Below are 26,518 nucleotides of genomic sequence, written 5' to 3'. Positions count from 1 at the left end.
CACAATGACCAGTACCATGGAGACAGGACGGCCAGAACCATGACATCCCTGTCACACAGTGCTGTGCTTATCTTATCTTATTTGCTGACTCTATTTTTCTTTCTCTCTCCCTCACAGCACTACACACAATGAGATGACAGCTACAGTTGTCGGTATAGATTTGCCACAATTACAACAATACTCATAAGCAATTATTTCACAAAATGCAGTCACAAATGCTGTATGTCTTGGCCTATTCCTTTAGGGAAATTGATTTATGTTGTTGCCAAGAGTGGTTGCTATTAAACTAAGAAGAGACTGACTTACACACTACACTAGTGTCTACTTCTGTGAGTATATCTTAGACAGGAAAGTGTGTGTGTGTGTGTGTGTGTGTGTGTGTGTGTGTGTGTGTGTGTGTGTGTGTGTGTGTGTGTGTGTGTGTGTGTGTGTGTGTGTGCAATAGCAGTTTCATCACATTGCTTATATTTGATCTGAACATCGTTCAAAATGTATGATTTCTCTAACTGCCTTAATCTACTTATTTGTGATGTGCCAAGATGAAGATACACAAAACATATGTCCAAGTTTCTTTTTAGATTTAGAGTTGTAAAACATTTTTTACAGAAAGTTCAGAATGTGAAATAAGAAAAGAAAGAAAGAAAGACAAAACAAAACCCCCAAGACAGTAAAAGTCAATGCCCGGGATCACACACTTATCCCATTTTCAACCATCTTCATATAACTTGCCTTCAACAATGTTCAATATAATGATAATGATGCCACCTTTTCCACTTGCTCTGTCTCTCAGAGGTGGGATGTGGAGAGTTCAGAAATCTGCATACCAATGACATCATCGATGGGGATTCCAAGCTAATAGAAACCACACAATTTCTGTTCCTGGAAGGTTAGCATGCGGAAATAGAAGCCATTGATCTCACATCCAAAAAATAATAAATAATAATAATTTACGTGGCCAGCCTGAGACGTAAATTGTCAATGACATACAGTACTCATAAGCAGTATAATGTGATATGAGTCCATGGGCCCTATTTTCAGCCAAGCTAAAGCCTTTTTTTCTTCTTTTTTTTTACTATGTCGATGTAGATCGGCTATTTGAAGTATTTTAAAATGTTTTTCAAAATATTTAAAAAAGGCAAAGAAGTTTAGGGGTTTAGGGTTTAGCATGGACGAAAATAAGGCCCCATATGTCAAATATCTAAAGAATTATAAAACGTGCAACTTTTTTCGTGGTCTACTGGCAGAGTGCGCAATAAATGTACTGCATGCTGATTATTAGTCCTACACACAAGCACACGTACAGCTGAAGGAGAATGTGTTTTCTGACAGCTCCCGTGTGATCCGACGACATGGTTTCACAGCACAGACTCCTTCCTGGACTGTGTGAAGGGGAACACCTCTCGAGTCATGCGTGTCATAAAGCAGGGCATCTCCTTCTTGCCCTTCAGCGCGCCACGTTTGATCTGGAAGGTGTAGGCCACTCTGTGGGAGAGGCGGGTCAGCAGATGAGTCAGCTCCAGGCCGTGGATGTCCTCGTCTTCTATGAGGTCACAGAGAGTCTGGAGGAAGACGGCTCCTAGAGGGTGCATGAAGGCACCGTACCCTGCATGGTGGAGGGAGGGACAGTAGCACCATAAAGCACTCAACATTTTCTATTTAACCTCTCTGGACCACTAGTATATGTAAAAAGAACCACTCCCCCACCCCACTTCCCCACAATAATATCTTGATGAACTATCTTAAAGTCTGATATTTGTGTTGCACACTGAAAATAGCTATTTTCGGTACGTAACAGTTAGGACTGGGTGCAATAACCGCTATACCGCCACACCACGGTTGCAATGTATACCGCGGTGTGGAGTTCATAACCGTGATTATACTGCGATTATATTTTATTCAAAATCTTAACTTGATGACAGCTCTCACACCATAACTATGACGACAGTTATCAGTGCTTGGTATGTGAACTTCCCTTAAGGCCAGTACACACCAATGCAACTAGTCGCAAATCCTTGCAACAAAACTGTTGCATGCAATTACTTGCAACCATTATCTCCAATGGCTGTTGCAAGGAGTTGCATTGGGTGTAGTCTCGCGTGGCCAGCCTGTTGCCTCCGCAATTTGCAAATGCTCCCGGCATACAGTCTGGGGCACGGAAATAGAAACGATGAGTGCCCTTGGTGCAGTAGCGATAACATGTCCTACTGGAAGCGTTATGTCTCCTTTCAACATTTTTCGGGGGGTTATTTCGTCTTTCTCTGGTGTTGTTGGTGTTACTTCCATGATGTTTTCAAATGTTTTCTTAAACTATACTTGCATAACAAGAATATGCTGCTCAAATGACTCTGTCCGTGCGAGTGTGCTTCTGTTATGTTTCCAATGGGACCACAGTTCCGTGCAGCAGTGGCTACTTCCGATACTCGCCGTTCGGGAGCTGCCGTTCCAGACTCTATATAGCATTCGGAGATTGTGGAATAGTTGTCTGGCTACGCGAGACTACATTGGGTGTGACATGGCCTTAAAACAGTTTTTTTGCAAGAGTTGCGACTATTTGCAAGGGGTTGCGTTGGTGTGGTGGCAGTCTAGGACTAGATGCAATAACTGCAATAGAGTTGAGTTGAGTAATGAGACTTGCAGTGAGGTAATTTAATGTTCAAGCCAACGAGAGCGTACCTGGCGTCGTGGCGTAGATGACAGCCGTATCCATGGGAACTGACAGATACTGGGAGATGCTGTCCTCCATGACATCACTTCCTGTTGCGTCCATTTCCACCCCGTCGTCCAACTGTGCTCCCCGACACGCCTAATGAGAAGAACGCAGAGAATGAAGGCTTAAAGGAGTAGTTCACCCAAAACGTTACTTACTTTCTATCAATTACACACCTAATGGATTCATGGTAATTCTTTAGTTTTTATTGCATTCCTGAGCCAATCATTTGATCACCGGCATACTGAGACTCATACTGACCGATGAGCCGGTCATCACATCAGTTAGGCTAGGAATGTCACAAATACGGAAATATGTCCATGAATTAAAGGCTTCATGGGGTGTGTAATTTTATAGAAAATAAGTAATTCCTTGGGTGAACTACAACTTTAAGGTGGCTAAACTGATTTGGATGCTATAATACAGGGGTCTTCAACGTTTTCAGGCCAAGGACCCCTTAGTTGAGACAGAGATGAAGCAGGGACGCCCACAACCTTTTCATAGATTCTATATAATTTATTTATTTATTTTTGTAATTGTTTGACAGCACAATCATCAGTGTATTTTGGATTCATGTCAATTTGACCTCTTGAACCGTCAATACTTAACTCACCCAATGCCAAGTGCCAAAATGGCTCCAAGGTAGATGTGCCACGATGTTGTATGTTTTTCTTTACTATGCAATGAAAAAAAATGTTTTTTTTTATAACAGACACAGTTGATGTGATTCAGTGGCAAAACTAATTTTGTCAATCAGACAAATGGTTCCAGAGATAGAGCTGTTTGAATGAAAAAAGTGTCCATCCACTAGAATGGACACACATTTTCTCAATCAGCTAAACGAGGGAGCCAACACACAAACAGAGAAAACCATCTCTCTGATCTCAGGTCATTTTGACATCTTTAAAAAAAGAAAAGAAAAAAAAAGAAAAAAAAAACACAAAAGACGTCAAAGACGTCATTGGCACCCAGGACCTTTGAAAAAAAGACGTCAAGAGACGTCATTGGCACTGAATGAAACTTGACCTTTCACTATGTACAGTACTTAGTCTGCTCTTTTTCCCACTTTGCCTAAAATAGCTGATCTACAAGCTCACAACACCTCGCAGTGCAAGGTGTTGTGAGCTTGTAGATCTGCTATTTTTGGCTGAAGTTCTCAGAATATGGACGATAGGGTTCAAGTGGTTAAGGGGAGACATGGCAGGTGAATGAAAAAAGGCAAAAAAAAAGTGTCTACCACACAAAGATTTGGAGGACCCCCTGTAGTAACTCTGAGGACCCCCTGGAACCCCCCTGTTGAAGACCCTTGCTATAGTATGTCCTTTTGCTGCATGGGGGGACCCCCTGGAACCCCCTCCCGATGTACAAAAACCACTGTTTAATAGTTTGTGGTGTGAGGATGTTGACCTGTATGAAGAACAGCTTGGTCTTCCCCTCCATGTGTGCGTTGGAGAAACAGGCGAAGATGCGGGACAGCCTGACGGGGTTCCCGTCCGCTCCGAACACACAGCCCTCCTCTCCATGGGAGGACAGCACCACCAGGACGCAGTCCTTCACTGGCTGTCGGCCCACTGCACCAGATTCCAAACAAAGTTAGGTGCTTGTTATGTTATGCATGTCTAACCCTCAATTATACGTTGCTCCTTCCTTAGTTACCTGTTAGTCAGCAATGTAAGGCATGCAAGTAAATTACGCCCCCCCCCCCCAACGCACGCACGCACGCACGCACGCACGCACGCACACACACACACACACACACACACACACACACACACACACACACACACACACACACACACACTTCAATAATTTATTAATGTCCACATAAGAGATACAGTACAAGGACACAAATATTACAAGGTGCAGTAAATAATGTACAGTCGACAAATCCTGGTCAAATATCCAATACCCACGCATCATTCAAGGGTACAAGTAACAACGCCTTCGCCATGTTTGGCGACTACCGATAGTAGAAGAGATTGCACAGAACTTTTCAAGCCGTTTAGCTGCTTTTTCTGGCATCCCAAGTTGCTGGGAGCCTCTTACAACCAACCTATGTACATGTCCAAGGCTGCCAAAGATGAACACAGATATATTGCACCTATAGCCTATAGCTCTGTGATGGTTCGTAGGAGCGGCTGGTATTTAATGGACACACACACACACACACACACACACACACACACACACACACACACACACACACACACACACACACACACACACACACACACACACACACACTGACACCAATATACAGGCAGTATCTAGAAAGTTGGCGAGAAAGTCTTGTTTATTTCCATGCCCAAACACTTCAGCAATATAAGGCATACAGTAAGCATAGGACTCTTGGCACCCAACACACATGCTGTATGCACACACGCACACACACGCACGCACATACGCATGCCATGCACTAACTCACTCACACACACAAGCACGCATGCATTGCACACGCACACACACATGCACGCACGCGCGCACGCACACACACACGCACACCAATACACAAGCGGCGTCTGAAATTGGAGAGATATTCTTGTTTATTTCCCTGTGCGTGTGTTTTTCCAAGGCCCACAGATTAATATCTCACTCTGGACATACGGTAGCGTGTTAATGTCACTGGATGTTATCTCTAAAAGATAAGTGTACTTTCTGATTAATGTGCTTGTTCTCTGACCCCTAATCACCGAAATTATTATTATGTAACCTGCCTTTTAAGTTTCATATCAAAGATAAGAAAGTATATTGACACAATATATTGTAATGTACGAAATGGACTTTAAGCGTCCAGTTACTGGATTAAAACCAGATGAAGAAATGCAGAAATACAGAAACCTTGCTGCAGGCTTATGTAACTCAGAGATGACTGTGTATATTATACAACTCAATATAAGCTAAAAGCATGCCTGAAATATTTTGGGAAGGAGAGATAGCATAGAACCTATATGAATTAAAACAATAGTTAACTTTAAGAGTGCTCATATGAAGACTCACAGTACACATATGGAACCAAATGGACCCTTACAGGTCTGAAATCCTGAGAGTATACAAATGGTAGCAAATGGACCATTATTTGTCCATTTTGGGGGTCTTTGACATTTTGAGAACCATTGACATATATCAGGGGTCTTCATCAGTGTATTTTGGATTCATGTCAATTATTGTTTGTTTTCAGATATTTAACCACTTGAACCGTCAACACTTAACTCTGTACAGCTCTTTTCCCCCTCTACACCAAAGCCGATCTACAAGCTCACAACGCCTTGCAGCGCGAGGCGTTGTGAGCTTGTAGATCTGCTATTTTTGTCTAAAGTTCTCAGAATATGGACACTAGGGTTCAAGTGATTAATATAAAAAAGGTGAAAAAGGGTTTCTATCACACAAAGATTTGGGGGACCCCCTGTACTAACACTGAGGACCCCCTAGGGGTCCCGGACCCCCTGTTGAAGACCCCTGACATATATAACTGTTTAGCTTGCAATTGCAGTATTTATACATTACCTTCCTTAAATAGTGAGTAGATTTCTTCGCTGCCCAGATCGTTGTGTATGTCCACTTTGAAGCCCAGTTTGCTGAGGGTACGGTGCAGTCTCCTGGCGTCTCTGGCAGCCCCAGTTCGTTTACCCAGATGTACTCCAGGGTCAAAATGTGTCACGGAAACCAGAACTGCTCTGTTTCGCTCTGCAAAATGATCCATGAAAGATTACAGAAGCAAATTAGATATTAAGTTGTCTATTATCTTCTCTGTCCGTGATAGCTGGATCTCGCATGTGAAAGCCCAATTTGTTCTTTGGATCAATGCAAGAGCTAAGTAAAACAAACGTAACCCTTACAGAAAGTAGACAAGGATTATTTGATCTATTTGTAATAACCTGTATGCCTAAATGTACCTGCGGGACATTGAAGAGTGTGTGTCTGTTATGTGTGTGAGTGAATATTCTGCCACTCCCATACACTGCACGCTAACATGGAGGTCACACCCCCTTTCACACCTGTGTTTATGGTCATATGAACATCCTCTTGAGAACAGGATCTCAGTCTGTGTCATCTCATCTAGATGTTCAGGCATGCCAGACCTCATAGAAAAATGTAGTTTTGTTTGTTTGTCTTGAACATGTTGAGGCTCAACATGTTCTTTCAAAGGTCAAGGAGACAAGGCAATCAGTCAAAGACCATGTTTCCAGAAAATATCATGATCAGTAGTGGAAATAACTGATGTACTTAACTAACTTGAGTACTCAAATATTGTACTTAAGTACAAATTTAAGGTATTTTCCAAAGTACTTCCAATGTATAATGTTCCAATATTGTACTTTTACTCCACTACAATTATTTGAAAACTTTAGCAAGTTACTTTATAGAATCTGATTAATATTACAAAACATGCATTAACCCCTTCTGCACTATACTTCAGCTGTAGCTTTTGCTATAAATAGAAACATAAATAAGTAGGTAAGTATAAGTAAGTAGGTAAAAGAAATGCCAGGCTGAAAGTGGTTGACCCAAACTAGTGAAAATAGCAGATCTACAAGGCAAGCTCACAACGCGCCGCAAAGCGACAAGAATGTTGAAATGGGTTTGAATCGATGAAAAGTTTTGATTTTGTTTCTTTAAACTTTTTAGATTTTTCTTAATTATTTTCTTTTGGAAACATAACATAGGAGATATTTACTCGTGACCAATACAAACTGGTCCGCCACACAAAGATGGGTCCTGGCCCACTGTTTGGGAAACAGTTAGAGCACACAAAGTACTGACTTACTGTAGTCAATAAAAACTAATATTCCAAAATCCCAAGGCACACCCATGGACTTGTCTCACGCCCCACCGCTTGAGAACCACCACAGCCTATATGGGTGTGACCAGATTACAGGAATTGCTGTTTCTTATCTAGCCAGAGCTAGAGGCCAACTCAAATAGAAAGTAGCCTCACTGTTTCAGTTGTACTTTCAGTTTAGCTGAAAGAAGTCAATCCTGTCTGAAGGAAAACACACATTTGGCTATATCTATTGAAATAAAAGTTGCTGTGGTGGGCATTGCCTGACTAATATCATTGCGTAGATATTATTATTACTGAAGAGATATTAGTCTGGAATCACTGTAATAATAATAATAATAATAAATGCCTCTGGCATATTGGGCCCTGATTGGTCCCTCACTTCGGAGGGAGTGAAATCCAGTCACAAACTGAGCTGCATTTTTTAGGACAATATGATACTCCATGTGATAGTGTGACAGAAAGGAAAACTACACTTATGTCTACTGCACCTCCCTCTGTCTGTCTGAATCATGTGATGACAATGTTTTGGGGTTGTGTGCAAGCGTGATATTATTATTATTATTATTTAAAAAATATATGTGTTTGTAGTTGGTGCAGATTTGAGATGCATTGCAACTTCTAGGGACTAATACAATGTGCTTGATCGTGTGTGTGTGTGTGTGTGTGTGTGTGTGTGTGTGTGTGCATGCGTGCGTGTTTTGGCAACAATATAGCAGCCCCAGCACCTCTCAGCAGACAATACTTTGGCGCAGATATAATGCCGTTATGTACAATAGTCCGTTGTTGTGTTTTTCCTGGCCGGGGGTATGGTGCCCTCGGGAGCTAGCCTTACCGAGCTCCAGCCCCGCAACCCTGCGCATTAAGCAGGGCCTGAAAGTAAACATTTGTTCTGATTTCTGTGGCTCGAGCACAGTATAATCTGTGCACATATCGGTTGAATCCTGGTTGGATGAGATTAGTTTGTGAATGGGAAAACGTTGGGGTTGCTGGCTTGTCTTGTTTTAGCGTGTAACTTATAAGAATGTGTGGACACAGGAATGTGACTGATGTAATTATATGGATAGTAAATAACTTGCAGCAAGCTGCTTCTTGCCAAATTCCTGGTTTAGGCGTTTTGGCTTTCTCTGAACTTCCTTTTCTTTTTTCTTTTTTTCTTTTTTGCAGATACATACCAATTCTACACATACATTCAGGAATAATGAAACTTCATTCATTATTTTGTGTGTGCCTTCTCTACCACTAGATTTCACTATTTGACAGTATAACATTAAGTTCCTGCTCAACCAGTTCATTTTAGGAGCACCTACCTGATTTACAACCCTTGAACCTTTCATTCCTATTTTGTGTGTGTCATTATACAAGCTATGTTCAAGGTAAAAGGCGTTGTGAGCTTGTAGATGAGATGACAGCGACATGAGAACCAGAAGCTGCATAGGAAGTATAGAGGCGGGGTGTGTCACTGTTTCCTCATGTAATCTTTTCGACAACCAAACCTAACCCAAACCCTAACCCAACCCTAATACCTCCGTGGGGTGAGGCGCTATCCTGCCGACGCTCCGTTGTCGAAATGTTGCGTTGTCGAAAGAGCGAGATTTCCCAGTATAGAGGTTCAGGCCATATAGAGTTCTAATCTAGAGTGGTAACAGGAAATCCGCGCCCTTTCTACAGAGTTGCTCGCCCAGCACGCCAGTAGGAGCGAGATCACTTAGCGACCTCCAACCTGGTCGCAACCTGGTCGGTAGTTTTCACCTAACCGGGCTGCAAAATCACCGACCAGGTCGCTAGATCTACCGACCGGGTCGCTAAATCTACCAACCGGGCTGCAAAATCACCGACCGGGCCAGTAGATTTAGCGACCCGGTCGGTAGATTTAGCAACCCGGTCGGTGATTTTGCGGCCCGTTCGGTAGATATAGCGACCCGGTCGGTAGATTTAGCGACCCGGTCGGTAGTTTTAACGACCTGGTCGGTAGATTTAGCGGCCCGGTCGGTGATTTAGCGACCCGGTCGGTAGGTTGCTGAAAACTACCGACCAGGTTGCAACCCGGTTGGAGGTCGCTAAATGATCTCGCCCTCTCTCACGCACTCCCTTTTTACTGCTTCTTCCGTGTTTGCCTCTTCCCCATCGGTTCGCCTCATATAGTCGATGCGACAAGTTGTGAGCTTGTAGATTTGCTATTTTCAAACATTTTTTACTTTTGGTACTTTAAGTACATTTTGATACCATTGCTTTTGTACTTTTACTCAATTACATTTTGAATTCCTTACTTTTACTTGTAACAGAGTATTCTATACATTGCAGGATTGGTGCTTTTTAGTAAAACATTGGAGTACGTTTTCCACCACTGCTGAAATGTGTCCCTGTTGTGGACACTGCATGATGGCAGAACTGGACAAACGAGGTTTGATCCTGCTGAAATACCTTTTTAAAGTGGCACAGTCACAATGAGAAGCTTTACAGAGGAAGTTCACAAGGCCTGCAAATTGGCCCTTCCACTTCAGAAAGAAGCTTCTCAATTATACGAGGAGAACAAGGACCCGGCTGACATCTTCAATGGCTCGGGAGGAGTTTGTCTGATCTTGCTCTGCTGCATATTGAGCTGTGGTCTTCAAAGTTCTCGTGGCCAAGGATCCATTAGCTGAAAGAGAGGCAAGCAGAGATATACTGTATATATTCGGGGTAGAAGAGGAGAGTTACACTGTAGTGCTACTCTAATGTTTTTGCTAGTTTGTTTATTGCTTATAAATTATACTTGGTAATAACATCTTGGATTCAAGTTAACAAACGGATGTTCATGTCACACAAAAAGCCCCTGTAGTAAGCCGGGGGACTTATAGAGGTCGCAGACACCCCGTTGAAGACACGTGATGAAAAACAGAACAAACTGACTTCAACACAGAGATGTTGTCTGAAAATGTCATAACGGACATCGACGGCTGCAATAGAGTAATGAAGTCATGACGTGACTCGCTCATCCCCCGGTTCCAATGAAGTAATTCTCTATGGAGAATAACATTGAGTCATCTTAAAATCGTCTCATATAAGCATTGCGGTCCAAAAATAAACAAACGGTCTTTGCGATATTGTCAGCGAGGTGGCTCTGTGTGGTTTATGATAGTCAGTCACTCATATTTGATAAAGCCTGTTTCTAGCGAAAATGTAACTAATTCGGCGACAGTAACATCAGTGTTTTTTCACCATCAGTTGATCATCAGTTGAGTCAAACCGCTGAGATAATTTGTTTATAATTGGAACACAGTTCTTATATGACGCGATATGAAAAAGGTCTATGGGAATTCAGAATGGGGGAAGAAAACCGCGAACCAGGTAGGATGTGTAAATTACGTCACACTGCACTACTCTATTGCGCTGTAAAATGTATGTTCTTATAAATGTAATGGAGAGCATTTGCCATACCTATGAAATCTAAACATGCCGTCTGTATACCTATTATCTGTTACAAACACAACAATACAAAATGTTACTACTAAATGTCATGTTCTCTGTAAGTAAACAACCTAACAGAAGACACCCAGGATGGCTTTCTCCTTTAAAAACGCTCCAAAGTTTAGCAAAATAAGTGCGTCAACATGTTAACGTTTCGCAGTGTAATGATAGGCTACATTAATGGCGTATGACTTGATACGAGGTGTGTGCATGTACGGTATGTTGCACAAGGAACTACTACATTACTGTACCTTATCACTTATTACATGTATTTATAGTCACTCATCTAGATTGCTGCAACCAAGAACGTTCACATAAAACAATTCTGTTTTTAACAGGGTCATAGCCCTCATTAAAACATGACACTTGACTGATTCAGTTGTTATACTTTATATAATTCCATTATTTGGGGGTCTGTCTCTGCATGCTTTTGTCATTCACACTTGAGAGAATCCTGGGGTGAACTTGAGCCTGGCGATATGAGCACACCCACATTGGCATACATGCCCACGTTGGTCAAAATCACACCGGGGAAATTCATTTTCAGTTTCACCCTGCTGAACCGGGGACCTCCTGATTAGCTGACGCCCCCTCTCTATGTCTATACCGAGCTACAACACAGCTGCCCTGGAACCAATCCAACTCTACATGATATACCACAGTGCGATTACACTGGAGTTATCTGAGAATACTTTATTAAGTTAACTGCATGCAATTAATATGTCAAATAATTCAACCTTTTTAATTAAGGCCAAAACTACTGCCTTAAAGTTGCTATATGCAGTTTTCTGCTGACATAAGCAGGAAACAGGCAATTGCTTATTTTTATTTTTATTTTATTATATTCAGATAGCTATGGCCATGCTTCCTAAAGAAAGGTTGTCTCTGTTACACTTCCTGGGGGCACAATCTGCCTCCAAAACTATTATTTTTTATCTGTGAGAAGTTCTGTCATTGGTCGATAGACAGATAGCCTGCCAAATAAGCAGACCAATCAGGCCAATCAGGTTTTCCTGCTTATATCAGCAGAAAACTGCTTATAGCAACTTTAATGTCTTCAATGGTATAGTTATGGCCATGCATACTAGGGCTGCAACTATCAATTATTTTTGTAGCAATCATTCTAATGATCAGTTTTCAGCTTAACTCTTATTGTGCCGATCCCGAAGAAGTTCGGCTTTATTTCAATCCAATACATTTTTTTTTAATTATTTTACTTACCCCGAGCTGCTTGTAGAGCCGTGGGTGGTCCTGGCTCGTCCTACGCTTTCCAGCGAGCCATTTTACATGGTCCGACGATATATTCCATTAAAAATGGTTTAAAATACATTTTTGAGCCCCCCAATGATTACCGAATGTTCGGCGCCGCCGGCGGTACGACGTCCAGTGTGCCGATCCCGAATTAATGCGGCTTTTTTAATGAAATGAATAAAATGATCCGAGGCCTACTGAAGCCCCGGCCTAAATTTTCCATCCAGTGACCGAGATCCGGCCGCCCCCCGGCCGGCCGTAAACGAGTAACGCCGCCGCGAATCGCCGCCGAATCCAATGCAAACCCACATCTTTGAAGGTCATTTTCTCTGGATTGTGTTTTTAGGGAGGCGGCGCGAGGTTTATTTATGGCGAAATCGTGCACGAACGTGAGCACGCGCGTCACTGCAACGTGAGTCCCCGGATGCTAATGCGCTCGCCTATGGGAGATACCCTGGCATTCTTTGGCGCCCTCTAGGGGCTGGCACTGGAAGGGTTAATTGAATAATCGAGAAGCATGTTTTTTTGTTTTTATTTTTGTCAACAAATCGATTAACAACTTATGCGTTATAGGATTTTATTGAAAAGAGCCAATGTACAAGCTCACAATGTGAGCTAGTTTTTTTTTAATAATACATTAAATCAATTGGTTCAAATACATTTTACAATTTAAAAGTTTTGCCACTAAATGACTTTAGTGGAAGTTAATAGAAGCACCGGTTAAACGCAACGTGACGGAGTGGAGTCATCAGGTGAACCTAGCCAAGTCCTTGTCCTCAACACTGTTATGTTCTCTACACAGTCATGCTCATGCAGCATTGGAACTGCTTGTGAACTATTGTCAGACATAATTGCAGTAATTAGAGGTGATGGTTTAAATTGCGGGGTCCATTGGAGTGCTGCATGGTGTTATTGGACTTGTTTTCCATGCTCTACAGAGCATCACAGCCACTATGTAACTCATGACTCATGGACAGAACACAGAAGAGATATAGACCATAATCACACAACGGCCATCTTGCCATTAAGTTAATGAAATACCACCCCGTTGACCCTCTGGTTTTTCCAATGCAAAATGCAAACATGACCTCTGGTGAATATGGTCTATTGCCCTAGGGGGTCCTCAAAAGCCAGTTTTCCATAACAGTTTTTAGCCCGACACTACACGACACTAATTATTTTTAGAGATGTGGTGGACAATGTTTTAGATGCCACACACTCACACAGTTCTTCATCGAGTCTTTACAACTATAACGACGACTAACGTCGGGGTGAACATAGTCAAATAATAACTTTATTGGCCAAACTACACAAAGAAGTATGCTAGAATGTAGAGGCTAGTTGCGCTAGCATACATGCTACAAGCGCAGCTACAGTACATGTACTGTATAGATTCTTTTCCCCATTCAACACTGCATGCAGTTACAAATACAAACAGGAGACATCTCACTGATATAAAGATCTATATAAAATAACGGATGGCCGACGCATTGGCCGTTGTTTATTTCGACTTGCGACGATAGATGTACAGTATGTCCGCTGTTTGTGTTGGTTATGTTCTTGGTGCTTCGTGGAATCTGAACTGCAGGACTGGGGTAGAAAGCCTGGTGGGCGAGGTTAGGGCTGGGGAACACAATTCTGCCTATAATCGACCTCTTTATAAACAGATATAGCCTATAAAACAAACAGGCATTGCTTTTATATTTGATTTGCAGCCGTGACTGCAAACTCAAATCTGTCTCAAGTTGTTATGAAGACACACAGCTCAGCCAGTGAGCCAGATTCTCCGACCAATCAGTATCAGCAGCGCATATACGTCATTTTTAAGGCACCGCTTCGCCTAGTCTGGACTCACTCTTGAGTGGAGCCGTTTTGGTACCCCTTAAGTACAGTACCACTTTCACACCACTCTACCCAGTTCCTTGTAGTGGGAAACCTGACACAAGTGGGCGGTGTGGTGTGGAGTGGTGTGGAGTTGGGCCTGTGGAAAACCGGCTAAAGTTACTACAGGGGGGGCCGCCACATCTTTGTGTAATAGGATAATTCTTTTAAAATTAACAACTTGAACCCCCGCATCCCAATTCTGAGGAGAACTTTAGCCAAAAAATCGCCTTGTAGATCTGCTATTTTCGGCAAATAGGTTTGGTTTAGAGGTAAAAAAAAAGTACAAAGTGAAAGGTCAAGTTTAGTAAGTAACGATGGTTTAAGTGGTCAAAAACACATTAACACGAATCTAACCGACTGATGACAGTGCTGTCAAACAAGTTTATGAATATATCTATGAAATCGATGAAAATCTGCATCACACATTTTTACAATATGTAAAGGGGTCCCTGCTTCATCTCCCTCTCAGCTAAGGGGTCCATTGAAAACATTGAAGACCCCTGGTCTATTGAAAACAAAATATCCCCCATCCCCACCCCCACCCCAGTGCAACTTTGAGGTCCTGCTACTTGACTCAATATACAGTATGTCCATTATTGAAGTAGGCTACTTTTAAACTTCTACTCGGATTAACCCCTGTGAGGGCCCCTGGCCTATAATTTTTTAGGGCCATTTTTTTGTTGAAAGATCAGCTAGATCAATTGAAGGGCAATGTGACATTCTGTATAACGAGTACTTTTAGTTTTGGTACATTGAGTAAGTTTAATACAGGAAGTTTTACTCATGAGACATGCAGTCTTGAAACTTTTTCTAAAAAGAAAGAAAAGAAAAAAGTACTTTTTCCACCACTGCCAAAGAATATGAATAAAAAGAATGGATGGATCTGAGATTATGGATTCACAAAGTGTGAAGAATAAAACAGACAGAGAGACAGACATACAGCCAGAGGAGATCAATTACCTCACAGTGGTGGAGAACTCCCACTCAGCACGTCACTCCCTTGGGTACTTGATATGCAAAGGCAGGTGTGATGTTGATTGGTTGGACACGCACACCCAGAGATTTCACACATCTATAGATAGAAGTAAATATTACTAGTAAGACACCTCAGGGCGACAAGCGACCAGTGATGTGGATGGACATCAGGGTTGTGGACATCAGGGATACATGTTTGGAACTCCATATATGGGCATAAAAGGGATTTGTTCCCCTGGCATCACAGGGATCTCCATATATCTCCATATATGGGCATAAAAGGGATTTGTTCCCCCTGGCATCACAAGGATCTCTCTAACAGGGCATCATTAATATTGATGACATCAGGGAACTCCATATATGGGCATAAAAGGGATTCTGTTAGTGTGACATCACATTGAAGCCAGAGCGTGATGTCAGAGCGGTAAACACATTCTGTTAGAGTGGTTCCCCTGACATCACAGAGCATGATGTCAGAGCAGCAAAACCCATCGACCGTCCAAACAGACGGACACGGACAAGCGACGTTTCTTTTAGTAAACCGTGACCTTCGGTCACAATTATTACAAATTACTCAAGCAGGTACAATGTAGCAGAGAGCTGAGCTCACACACTTCACACAGCTCACAATAAGACATTCAGGTTTCCGGGTAAAAAACAAACAATCGAGTTGATAATGTCAATAACGAGTAGCAGAATACAACATTCAATCAAGCATTGAACGGATATTAAGTGCAGCCAAGGTGCAAGGACACACGACACGAATAAATTAAATATGAAAATACAGATAAGAGAATATTAAAGACTTGCACTGTAGCTTGGCCTGGCTAACTAATAGAAAAGATAACAGCCTCATTGGCTCTAAGGGTTGGCTGTGCTACAGAAATATTTTATGTGCAGCAGGGACGTGCTGGCCATTGGGAAAAGTGGGACAACTCCCGAACGGCCGGTTCATTCCCGGCCGGTCCAGGCCGGCCATTAGGAAAAAAATGTCGGGCAGAAACCTTATCTCCAAGTTTCAAATGTGTACATTTTATCGCAAAGCACACCCCTGCTTCATCATACAAGGCCGTTGCACAAAAGTAGTTTCCACCCGACAACGACGAAATATAACTTATGTACGGTAATTGGCCCACTGGCTTGTCACTTGTCATGATCTGAAATGGCAAATCTTTGAGTAGCAGCAGCACTATAGAGAGAGATCTCTCTCTATAGCGCACAATGAGGGCCTCTCCAACTCTTTGTCCCGGGCTGAATCAGGGGCCCAGCATGTCTCTGATGTGCAGCATGGTCTTGCAAAATATTCATTGACTCTGCATCATTTGGTTCCTTTGGTAGAGGTGCCTCCAGGCCAAAGACAGCTAAAAGGCTTTGTTTTGGACCAAAAAGTCTGGAGATCAAGTGCAACGTGTCTGCGGGCAACTTTCTGACTTTCTGGAGCAGGCACATGTACACATAGACATCAAAGGGGGCTTGAGCCCCTGCCCTTTTTATCAGTCTGTAAAAAGTGCCCTCTCCATGACATAAATGCAGTTTTTACTATGGTGAAAGAAATGCAAATGCCCTCTTCTTTCCATGCATTACCAGAAGGCAGCATTCAAGAGAATTGCCTTGTCCAAACTCTCCTGAACTTGAACGCAGCATCTTATGTTGAAATAATTGCCCTCTCTGTGTAGAAATCCATGTCGTAATTCCACATCTCCATGCACTACAAAGCACCAAAAATAGCCGACCTCCAAGCTCACACCGCGTCGCAGCGGAGCTTGGAGGTCTGCTATTTTCGATATTTCCACCAAATGGCCCTTTTAGAAATTTCAGCCCCAGCCTCTCTGACATTCTCTGCACGTCCCTGTTCTGGAGTCTTGCCATCATCAGATGCTGTTCAGCGGATGTTCTCATTGCTTCATTGTAAAGCTATCAATACATAAGAACAATCAGTAAACAATGTTACACGCTCTCAAACTGATCCAAAGGCACTTTATATATATTTTTTCATTTCAGTGTAAAGCATGAACAACTCTTCAAGTGTTCTTGACTGTAAGAGCTTTTATAATGGATCGAATGGAGCATTGATTTAGTACTGAAAATCTGCAGTTTTCCTGACACACAGACACATTGTAAATGTCAAATCATCTGTTCACATCCGTGTTGTTACAGAGGGGAAATCTCACTCTTTCCATGTGTCATTCTTTCGACAACCAGCGTCAGCAGGTTAGCTACTCACCCGCGTCACGGTTACTGAGGTTAGGGTCAGGGTTTGGGTCAGGTTTAGGCATAGAGGTTAACTTTCACCCGCGTCGGCAGGTTAGCTTTTCACCAGGTTAACATGGTCCCACCCTAATTTACAGTACAGAATAAGACAGAATAAAGCCATAATAAGAAATAATGTGTTTTCATTAGACAGAAACAAACACAGTTATTCCTTAATTTAACCCTACATTATGTTGTAATTAGAAATCGAATAAGGGCTTGAACACACTGCTCGACTTTTTGAGACGATTGTGCTGTCGCCGACCATTTTTGGCACTCGCCGACAAAAATGGCGATCTGCCGCAAGATCGGGCTGCTCACCGAGGTTTTGCTTGTTGTGTGTGAAAAGCACTGCGAGAAGATTTCTCGGCGATTTCTTGCCGAGCATTTCTCTATCGCAAACTGGACATACAGTATGAAAGCGGTTGTGCACCCTGAGAAGATCCATGTTAAATGATTAGAACATAATGTAGGGGTGATTAACGCATAACTGTGTGTGTTTCTAATGAAAGCATATTATTTCTAATTACAAACACATTATTTCTTATTATGGCTTTATTCTGTCTTATTCTGTACTGTAAATTAGGGTGGGACCGTTAACATTCACACGTGTCGAAAGAATGGACCGTCGAACAGATGCTACAGTATGTCGCAATATCGACACGCTACCGGTATGGAAGGCCAAAGCACTCAAAAAAGGTATGTAGGCTACGACTAATGTACATTCCAACTGTGATAGAATTGTCTCCCAAACATAGTGAAGACATTGCCTTGCCTTGACAAGCCACTGAAACAAGTAAGTGCAGCATTTTCGGTGTTGTTCTCCTCTCTTAATCTGCTTTGTAGTTGCTTGTGGTTTAAGAGAAACTGGCTGTACGGTAATAGGCCTGGTGCCAAACTCTTTCTCCTCCCGTTGGCGAGAGAACAGTGTGGAATCCCTTGTGGAAGGCATACTTCACGTTCAGGAACACTACATGAAGTGGAATAGATTAGAGACAAGAGGCTTAAGGGCATGAAATGCACAAACAAGATTTCTTGGAGCATTCCTGCTGTAACATGCTCACATCAGCTCTAGAATGCGTATGGCTTAATTTATACTCTGTCGTAAGGCGGCCTCGCTCGGCGGAAATAGCCAGTCTGCAAGCTCTCAATGTGCCGCATCCGTGGAGCATTGTGAGCTTGTACATTAGCTATTTCTGCCTATAGTGGCGCTGTCTTACGGCAAAGTATAAATCAGGACTCTCTGCCCGTCTGCCAACCTTTTAGTTCGCCTGAAATAACAATGCAGAGACATTGTCTGTGGAAAAGCATTACATAAACAGCACTCGGAATGGCTTGGAAAGCATTGGCATTACAGCACTTTAAGACAAGCACTTGCATGTTTACTGAAGAGAAAATGGAAGTGTGTAAGTCAGCGTAAATGGTCACCTAAGGTGCTATATCGTGCCATTGTCAAATGGTGCTATGTAGGCCCTAATACCATTAGAGGTGACATATATAATGGCACCCATTTTGTATTAAAATGTGTAAGCTATAGGGAAGATAAATAATGTCAGACTCTGTACTTCAGAGTGGCACTTTAACGTGAATGATAATGAATCTTTACCATGGCTTAATACTGGAAACCTGCATATTTTTGTTGTCTGTCGGAAACCTTGTATCTCTATATTTCAACTTTATATGTTTTTGTTAGATTTCTTTCATAAATGAATGCCATACATTGTCAAACAAAATTGTCACATAAAAGCTGTTAAATTATTTTATAAAATATATTATTATATATTATGATATATTATATATCAATATTTTATTGACTGCCACAAACCGGAAGCACTAGATCTTTGGGACACTTAGGCACCTTGGATCAGCGATCCGATTTTGGATTGTTTTTTTAATCAAATCTAATTAATCTAAACTCGGGAGACTCGGGCGCGGCAGTCAATACATCTTTGTTAAAATAATAATAAACTGGGTTTGGACATACAAGGTTTCCACATAACAGTGATGATCTGGCATGCTCACATACCTGCATTAATGCAATCATTGATTCATTCTGTCAAGTGTCAAGTGTGCTTTCATGCTGTTTATAGTTACAGTATGTTTATAGTTAAATACATATTACAGTACATTACATTAATTACATTTTCATGGTCCAACGGTCAGCAGGTCACCTGACGCACATGGATCCAACGTTATAACAGTCAACAGTATAGGTCAAAATAAACTCACTTTAATGATGATACGAGGGGGTGAGATTGTGAGCTCTACCCAGCTGGCACACGACGTCAGTACAACGTTGGGACAACGTTGTACTCCAACGTTGGATGACCATTGGATTTTGGTTGTAAATGAAAGTTTGTCTGACGTCCTAACCTAACGTTGGTTAGACGTCAGTACCTGATGTTGCTTTGACGTCGTAACCTGATGTTGGTTTGACATCTTAAACTAACGTCGATTTAACGTTAATCTCTGATGTTACATAGACGTTGATTAAAGGTTAGACTCCCAACGTTGGATACCAGTTGTATTTTGGTTGTAAATGAAAGTTTGTCTGACGTCCTAACCTAACGTTGGTTAGACGTCAGAACCTGATGTTGCTTTGACGTCGTAACCTGATGTTGGTTTGACATCTTAAACTAACGCCGATTTAACGTTAATCTCTGATGTTACATAGACGTTGATTAAAGGTTAGACTCCCAACGTTGGATACCAGTTGTATTTTCGTTGTAAATGAAAGTTTGTCTGACATCATAACCTAACGTTTGTTAGACGTCATAACCTAACGTTGGTTAGACGTCATAACCTGATGTTGCTTTGACGTTGTAACCTGATGTTGGTTTGACATCTTAAACTAACGTCGATTTAACGTTAATCTCTGATGTTACATAGACGTTGATTAAAGGTTAGACTCCCAACGTTGGATACCAGTTGTATTTTCGTTGTAAATGAAAGTTTGTCTGATGTCATAACCTAGCGTTGGTTAGACGTCATAACCTGATGTTGGTTTGACATCTTAAACTAATGTTGATTTAATGTTAATATCTGATGTAACATAGACGTTGAATAAAGGTTAGACTCCAACGTTGGATACCAGTTGTATTTTCGTTGTGAATGAAAGTTTGTCTGACATCATGACCTAACGTTGGTTAGACGTCATAACCTGATGTTGGTTTGACATCTTAAACTAATGTTGATTTAATGTTAATCTCTGATGTTACGTAAACGTTGATTAAAGGTTAGACTCCCAACGTTGGATGTTGAAAAAGAAAGTTTGTCTGACGTCATAACCTAACGTTGGTTAGACGACATAACCCGATGTTGGTTTGATGTCATAACCTGATGTTGGTTTGACATCTTAAACTAACGTTGATTTAATGTCAATCACTGATGTTACGTAGACGTTGATTAAAGGTTAGACTCCCAACGTTGGATACCAGTTGTATTTTGGTTGAAAATCAAAGTTTGATTGACGTCAAAACATAACATTTGTTTGATGTCAATCTCTAATGTTATGTAGACGTTGATTAAAGGTTACTCCCAACGTTGGGTTTTTAAGTTTGATTGACGTCATGACCCAACATTGGTTTGATGTCAATTTCTGATGTCATGTAGACATTGATTAAAGGTTAGACTCCCAATGTATTTTTGTTGAAAAGTAAATCGGTTTGACGTCATAAGGCAAACATTGATTTGATGTTCGCATCTGATGTTATCTTGGATTGGATAAAAGTTATTTTAGTTGAATAAAATTGGACTGACATAATCCAACGTCACCTTGATGTTAATCTCAGATGTTATGTAGACGATTACTGGTTCAACTCCAAATGTGGATACAAGTTCTAATTTGGTTAAATGAACATAACCCAACGTTGGCAAGACGTCATCCTCCAATGTTGGTTAGACATGTAAGCAAGAGGTGCATTGCTGTCAAAACCCAACATTAGGTTGACATCAATGACCAAAGTTGGACATGCAAAACATCAGAGGGCGTGAAAACCAACGCTAACATCACATCAACTTCCAGACATATAACAGTATGACACCAAATTGTGTCAAGTACTGAATAGTGAATAGAGGGTAGCTCACACAGCAGTCACTAGGTCTGATTAAGCTTGATCCTTTTTTTTACCTAAACACTCAAATAAAGAAATACATGAAATAATAGCACAGCCTACCTCAGAGAGAACTTCCAGACAGTTTCCTTTTTACTTGCATATGTCCCACAACAACAAAAAAATAATTAATACAATATATTCCAGTGTGTTCACAACAAAAAATATAATAATTAAAAAATATAATCCAGTGAGTTCACAACAACAAAAAAGAAATTTAAAAAATATATTCCGGTGAGTTCACAACAACTACAAAAAGATTTTTAAAAAATGTATTCCGGTGAGTTGCCAGGTTATACTGTAGGTCCAAACAGAACTACCAAGATCCCCCAGAATTCACAGTGGCAGTTCAATCAGTTCTGAGTGCATGCGTTTGTGTCCCTCGCTGCCTCCTCTTGCCTGCATGTCCAGTGAGCTACCAGGTTTTAGGTCCAACCAGAACTAATTCAAGTTATATCAGTCCATAGTGTCCCTCTTGAAATGGACAGTTCCCCTGTGTCTCCCGCCTCTGCTGCTTTAGGTTGTCCTCTGCTTCTGGGTTGAACGTCATGACGGCATCTGTAGAAAAAGAGAATACAAATATGTAACATGCTGTCATAACCTTACACCACCACATTGTCATGTTTTGCAAATTACATTATTTACAGGTGTGTCTACAAGGTCACAATGCATACTAACTTGAAAATTTCACATCATGTTCACCCTCATAACCTTAAAATAACAAGAGTTCAGTTGGTTAAGCAGGCCCTCACCCAGAATAATTAAATTGTAAGACACTGAAAACCACAGAACACCCAAACATCACACAAACCTTATACTGTGTTATGCTGTGCATTACTTCTTACTTACTTAAAAAGCTTGGTCACAGAGGTGCTTCTTCTCTCCATCCTCTCAACGACTGGACCCAAGCAGACACATCACGCCAGCTGAGAGAGAGAGAAGAAAGAAGGAAATAGGTTAGACCAGGGTTTCCTAAAGTGGGTGCTGTGGCACCCTAGGGTGCCTTGATGCCAGTCCAGGGGTGTCTCAGAATAATCTGATCATCAATATCACTACATCAATATCAGTTCACTAAGTAAAACTGACCTGATTTGTGAGGAGTTATTTTTCCATCTACGGCCAACTGTCTTCTGCAAAAATAACAGATCTACAAGCTCACAACATGTCACGACATGCTGTGAGCTTGTAGATCGGCTATTTTTGGTGAACCTTCCTCCCAGAATAGGGATGCTGGGGTTCAAGTGGTTAAACATAAAGTATAAAGTTATTTTCCGTCAGTTCTAATGGAAACTGATATTTCTCCAATGGTGTAAGATTCAAAATATTTACAGTGTACTTCAAGGGTGCTGTGGATTAAAATATTATTTACAGGGGTGAGGTGACCCGAGTCAAAAATGTTTGAAACCCCCTGGGTTAGACACCCAATCAAAGACACTTGCCATTGTATCAAAGGGAAGGACATTTTTTGCCCAATTACATTATTTACAGATTGGTGTGTGCCAATTGTCTGTCCTTGGTCAACATGAAGTTACCTTGTATTGCTCTAAAATACATCAGTCTTCTCCAAAGCCACCTTCCTTTTCCCCCTTCATGTGGTTACTGAAGAGCCTGAAGAAAAACATATGACATTTTTGTGAACAATATAGTAGGGTAAGGTTCTTTTGTAAACATGGCTGCTCAGCAACAGCAAGTCTACAAGCTACATTCATGCAAAATTGTATTTATTTATTTTCACATAATTTTCACATATCATGACATTGTCATAAGAGGGGGTTCCGGTGGTTAAGCTGCGAAAAAATGAAAACATGCAGACAGGCCATCGCCTAGAATAATTAAACAAATAATTATGCAGACACTGAAAACCACATCACACAAGGGTTAATTCATATTGTATGTTGAAACATGCAGAGAGGGAAGCAAGCACATCTCCAAAGATTTACAGGTGCCGAACCAAGGAATATATAATATACACACCATGGAAGGAGGAGGTTCACACACTGTTCCAGAGCTCCAGTAAATAGTTTATTAGGATACAATAATGTGTCCTAATAAACTATTTACTGGAGCTCTGGAACAGTGTGCGAACCTCCTCTTCTTCCGTGTTGAAACATGCAATTTATACTGTGACTCATATAAAGCCTACCAAGGTCTTAAAAGCTTGGTCATCACAGAGATGTTGCTCCTCTCTCCATCCTCTATCCTGTCAACCACTGGCACCAGGTCCGAAAGGACTATCAGACACGTCACGCCACCTGAGAGAGAAAGAGAGAATAATAAAATAAAAATAAATAGGTTAGACACCCAATCAAAGCGTTATAATCTTCCATCGCACAACAGTTTGTAGATTGGCTAGTACAAAACAATGATCAGACTACCTGGTTGGTATCTCCCAAGAGTAGAAACCACCATGTCTATCCCAAAGGAAAGGCAGGACAAGCACAGCAGACACCAGAGAGAGAGAGAGGGAGAAGTGAAAACAGACTAGTGACTACTAGTTCATACATGTTTGCTTCCACATAAGACAGGACTGGACACTGCGTCACAAGAACAAGCAGCCACCCAACGTACGGCACCTGTGACACAGAGAGAAAGGAAATAAAATCAGCACAAAAAGAAAGGAAACTTGACTTCGGTCCAAATACCAATTTGTATTGTTTTATATCATTTTTATCATTGATTCGTCACCTTTACAACAAAGTACAGCTTGTAAGCATCGGGCATTCGAGGCATGAGCTACACAACCTAACGTGTGGGTAGCGCCGATCAAGGTTTTGCCAAAATGGCTTGCAATATTGTTCTGCTGGCATTTACTCTCATTGTGGGCTTCCCTGACACTGAGCTTAAAATTAACAAAGTGTAAAAATGGTCAACATCTGTTGTTTTTTCTTTTCCTTATTACTGTGGGGAGAGTGCAATCATTCAATCATTAAAGGGGACATATAATGGACCGAAGTCAAGTTTCCTTTCAGAGGTGTTTGACACAAAAATAGCTGATCTACAAGCACACACAATGTGAGGCTGTAGAATGGCTTCTCAGTTCAAATAAATCATTATTAAGTAAATTACCTGGTTGGCTTAGCTCCCAGGATCACCTCATACCACCACAGAGACACCTCATGTAACAGAGAGAGAGTGAAAAAGGAAATGAATAGGTTAGATGTTATCATACTCCATCAAACAACAATGTTGCATTAGACACAAAATTATCTACAAGAACACATTGCATAATATGAGCATGTACAGTATATTATTTAGTACTTGACTAGTTCCTGCAGTGATTGGCTGCAGTAGATTGGCATTCAGACGTGTTTGTAACACCTGTGAAGTGCAGCTTTGGCAGTACAGGGTAAGAAGAGAAGGAGAAGTCTCATGCAAAAGTCATGCTGTATTCTATGTTGGATCTTGGATATTATACCACAGGATGAAGATACCTTTTATTTTCCTATTGTGGATTACTACTGGATTTCCTGGATTAAAAAGGACTTTGCTAAAGGGTGGTAAGAGGAGACTTAACTTACCATATTGCATAGACTGGTTTTCTTTTCGACGTTGGAATTTTCTGTTGACAGAAGAAAAACAAAAGTTGAAAGACTACAAAATACATTACAAATGAGCCATGTACCACACACACACACACACACACACACACACACACACACACACACACACACACACACACACACACACACACACACACACACACTCTCCTGTAAATCACTTCTAGCTCCCACTCCCACTTTGAGAACCATGGCACAAAATCAGTGTTTGTCAATTATGCATTTGAGCCATGGACCACCATTTCTACTATTTCTACTATGGATCACGGATTTATGCTATAAATCACCACAGATCCTAACACCAATGGAATACGAGAATCTTTTATGGGAAATGGACAAAACGGACGAAAAACACAGTGAGTTATATCTTCTTGCCAAAACGGTAGCTAAGCACCCGAGCTTTGGATCTCATGTTATTCAATCTCTGCTGGCTGCTAACCGGAACAAAAGGGACAAACCCCTGAATGGTTGTATGAGTCGATCTTTGATCTTCTTATTATTACTGCAATCAGGAGATTTAGAATTGAATCCAGGGCCTGTAACTACCAGACAGATGACCCGAAGACTAGCTGCTCTCGCTACTGCAGCTGGATTGACGACGGCAGATCCTTCTTTGTCTGTGATCAGCGAAGCTAACGATGCTAACTTAGCTAGCTCCTCACTGATGAATCCTGAGGGACTAACAACGGGCTACTCCAGATGTCCTGACCAGCCGACCTCCGACGATCACACGGCAGCCGCCTCCGCGGACTCACGGATCGTCGAAGGACCCCCTGGCTCACGGACCCCCGGTGAACCCTCGGCGATCGCCCCCGCATGACTAGCTCAGCACGAGACCAGCATCATCAACGCTAGTCACACAACACCGGACCCCGGCGGCCCCACCGACCCACCCGACCTGCAGACGCACCCGGCGGACCCCTTCATGGACCCGGTGGACCCCCTCATGGACCCAGCACCCCAGAACAGAGTCTACATTAACTCTGCTCCACGCTGGTTAACGGAGAAGGCCAGAGCGCTGTTTTCAACATGGGTTAAATCGGTGACCACGGGCCCTCACCACCCCATCCCCCAACTTTTCATGGAGACCCCTTTGTCCCTTTGTCCCCCTCTGAAGCCCCCAGAGACTGCAACCAACCCCCCCTCCCCCACCGACGCCGTTGCGAACACTTCCATAGACCTCGCCATGGACTTTGCCAGCCGCTTTGTGAAAAGAGGTATTCATATTATGCACTTAAACATTAACAGTTTGTTTGCTAAATTTGAACAAATCAAGCATATGGTTCACGAAGGTAAGGTCCATTTTCTAACCTTCTCAGAGACCAAACTTGATGACTCTATCACTGACTCTCAGATCGAAATTGACAACTACTCGGTCATCCGAAATGATAGAAACAGATTTGGTGGTGGTGTATGCATGTATGTTCATAACTGTATTAAGTATATCCCCCGCCCTGACCTACAACACAGCTCTTTAGAAACTGTATGGGTGGAAGTGATTCTTAAGAAAGCTAAAAACATACTAATCGGTGCCATCTATAGACCGCCCGAC

At 41.8% G+C, this 26,518-nt stretch overlaps 2 protein-coding genes across 2 annotated transcripts in view; one reads left to right on the top strand and one right to left on the bottom strand.

Moving 5' to 3' along the window:
• ddx6 (DEAD (Asp-Glu-Ala-Asp) box helicase 6) overlaps positions 1-26,518 on the top strand; it is a 340,514-nt gene that overhangs the window by 264,556 nt on the left and 49,440 nt on the right. The gene's annotated exons all lie outside the window — the stretch shown is intronic.
• Positions 1,356-6,407, bottom strand: LOC308289381 (caspase-3-like; the record flags this gene model as incomplete). Its single annotated transcript, XM_080731074.1, has 4 exons — positions 1,356-1,603; positions 2,674-2,803; positions 4,115-4,278; positions 6,212-6,407. The coding sequence occupies 4 exons, from the start codon at positions 6,405-6,407 to the stop codon at positions 1,356-1,358; spliced, it is 738 nt and encodes a 245-aa protein (XP_080587200.1).

This window comes from Nannobrachium achirus (assembly GCF_963921795.1).
Source record: "Nannobrachium achirus genome assembly, chromosome: 8".
Lineage (NCBI taxonomy): Eukaryota > Metazoa > Chordata > Actinopteri > Myctophiformes > Myctophidae > Nannobrachium > Nannobrachium achirus.
The sequence above is the reverse complement of the archived record's forward strand: the minus strand, read 5'-3'. Positions and strand labels throughout refer to the sequence as shown.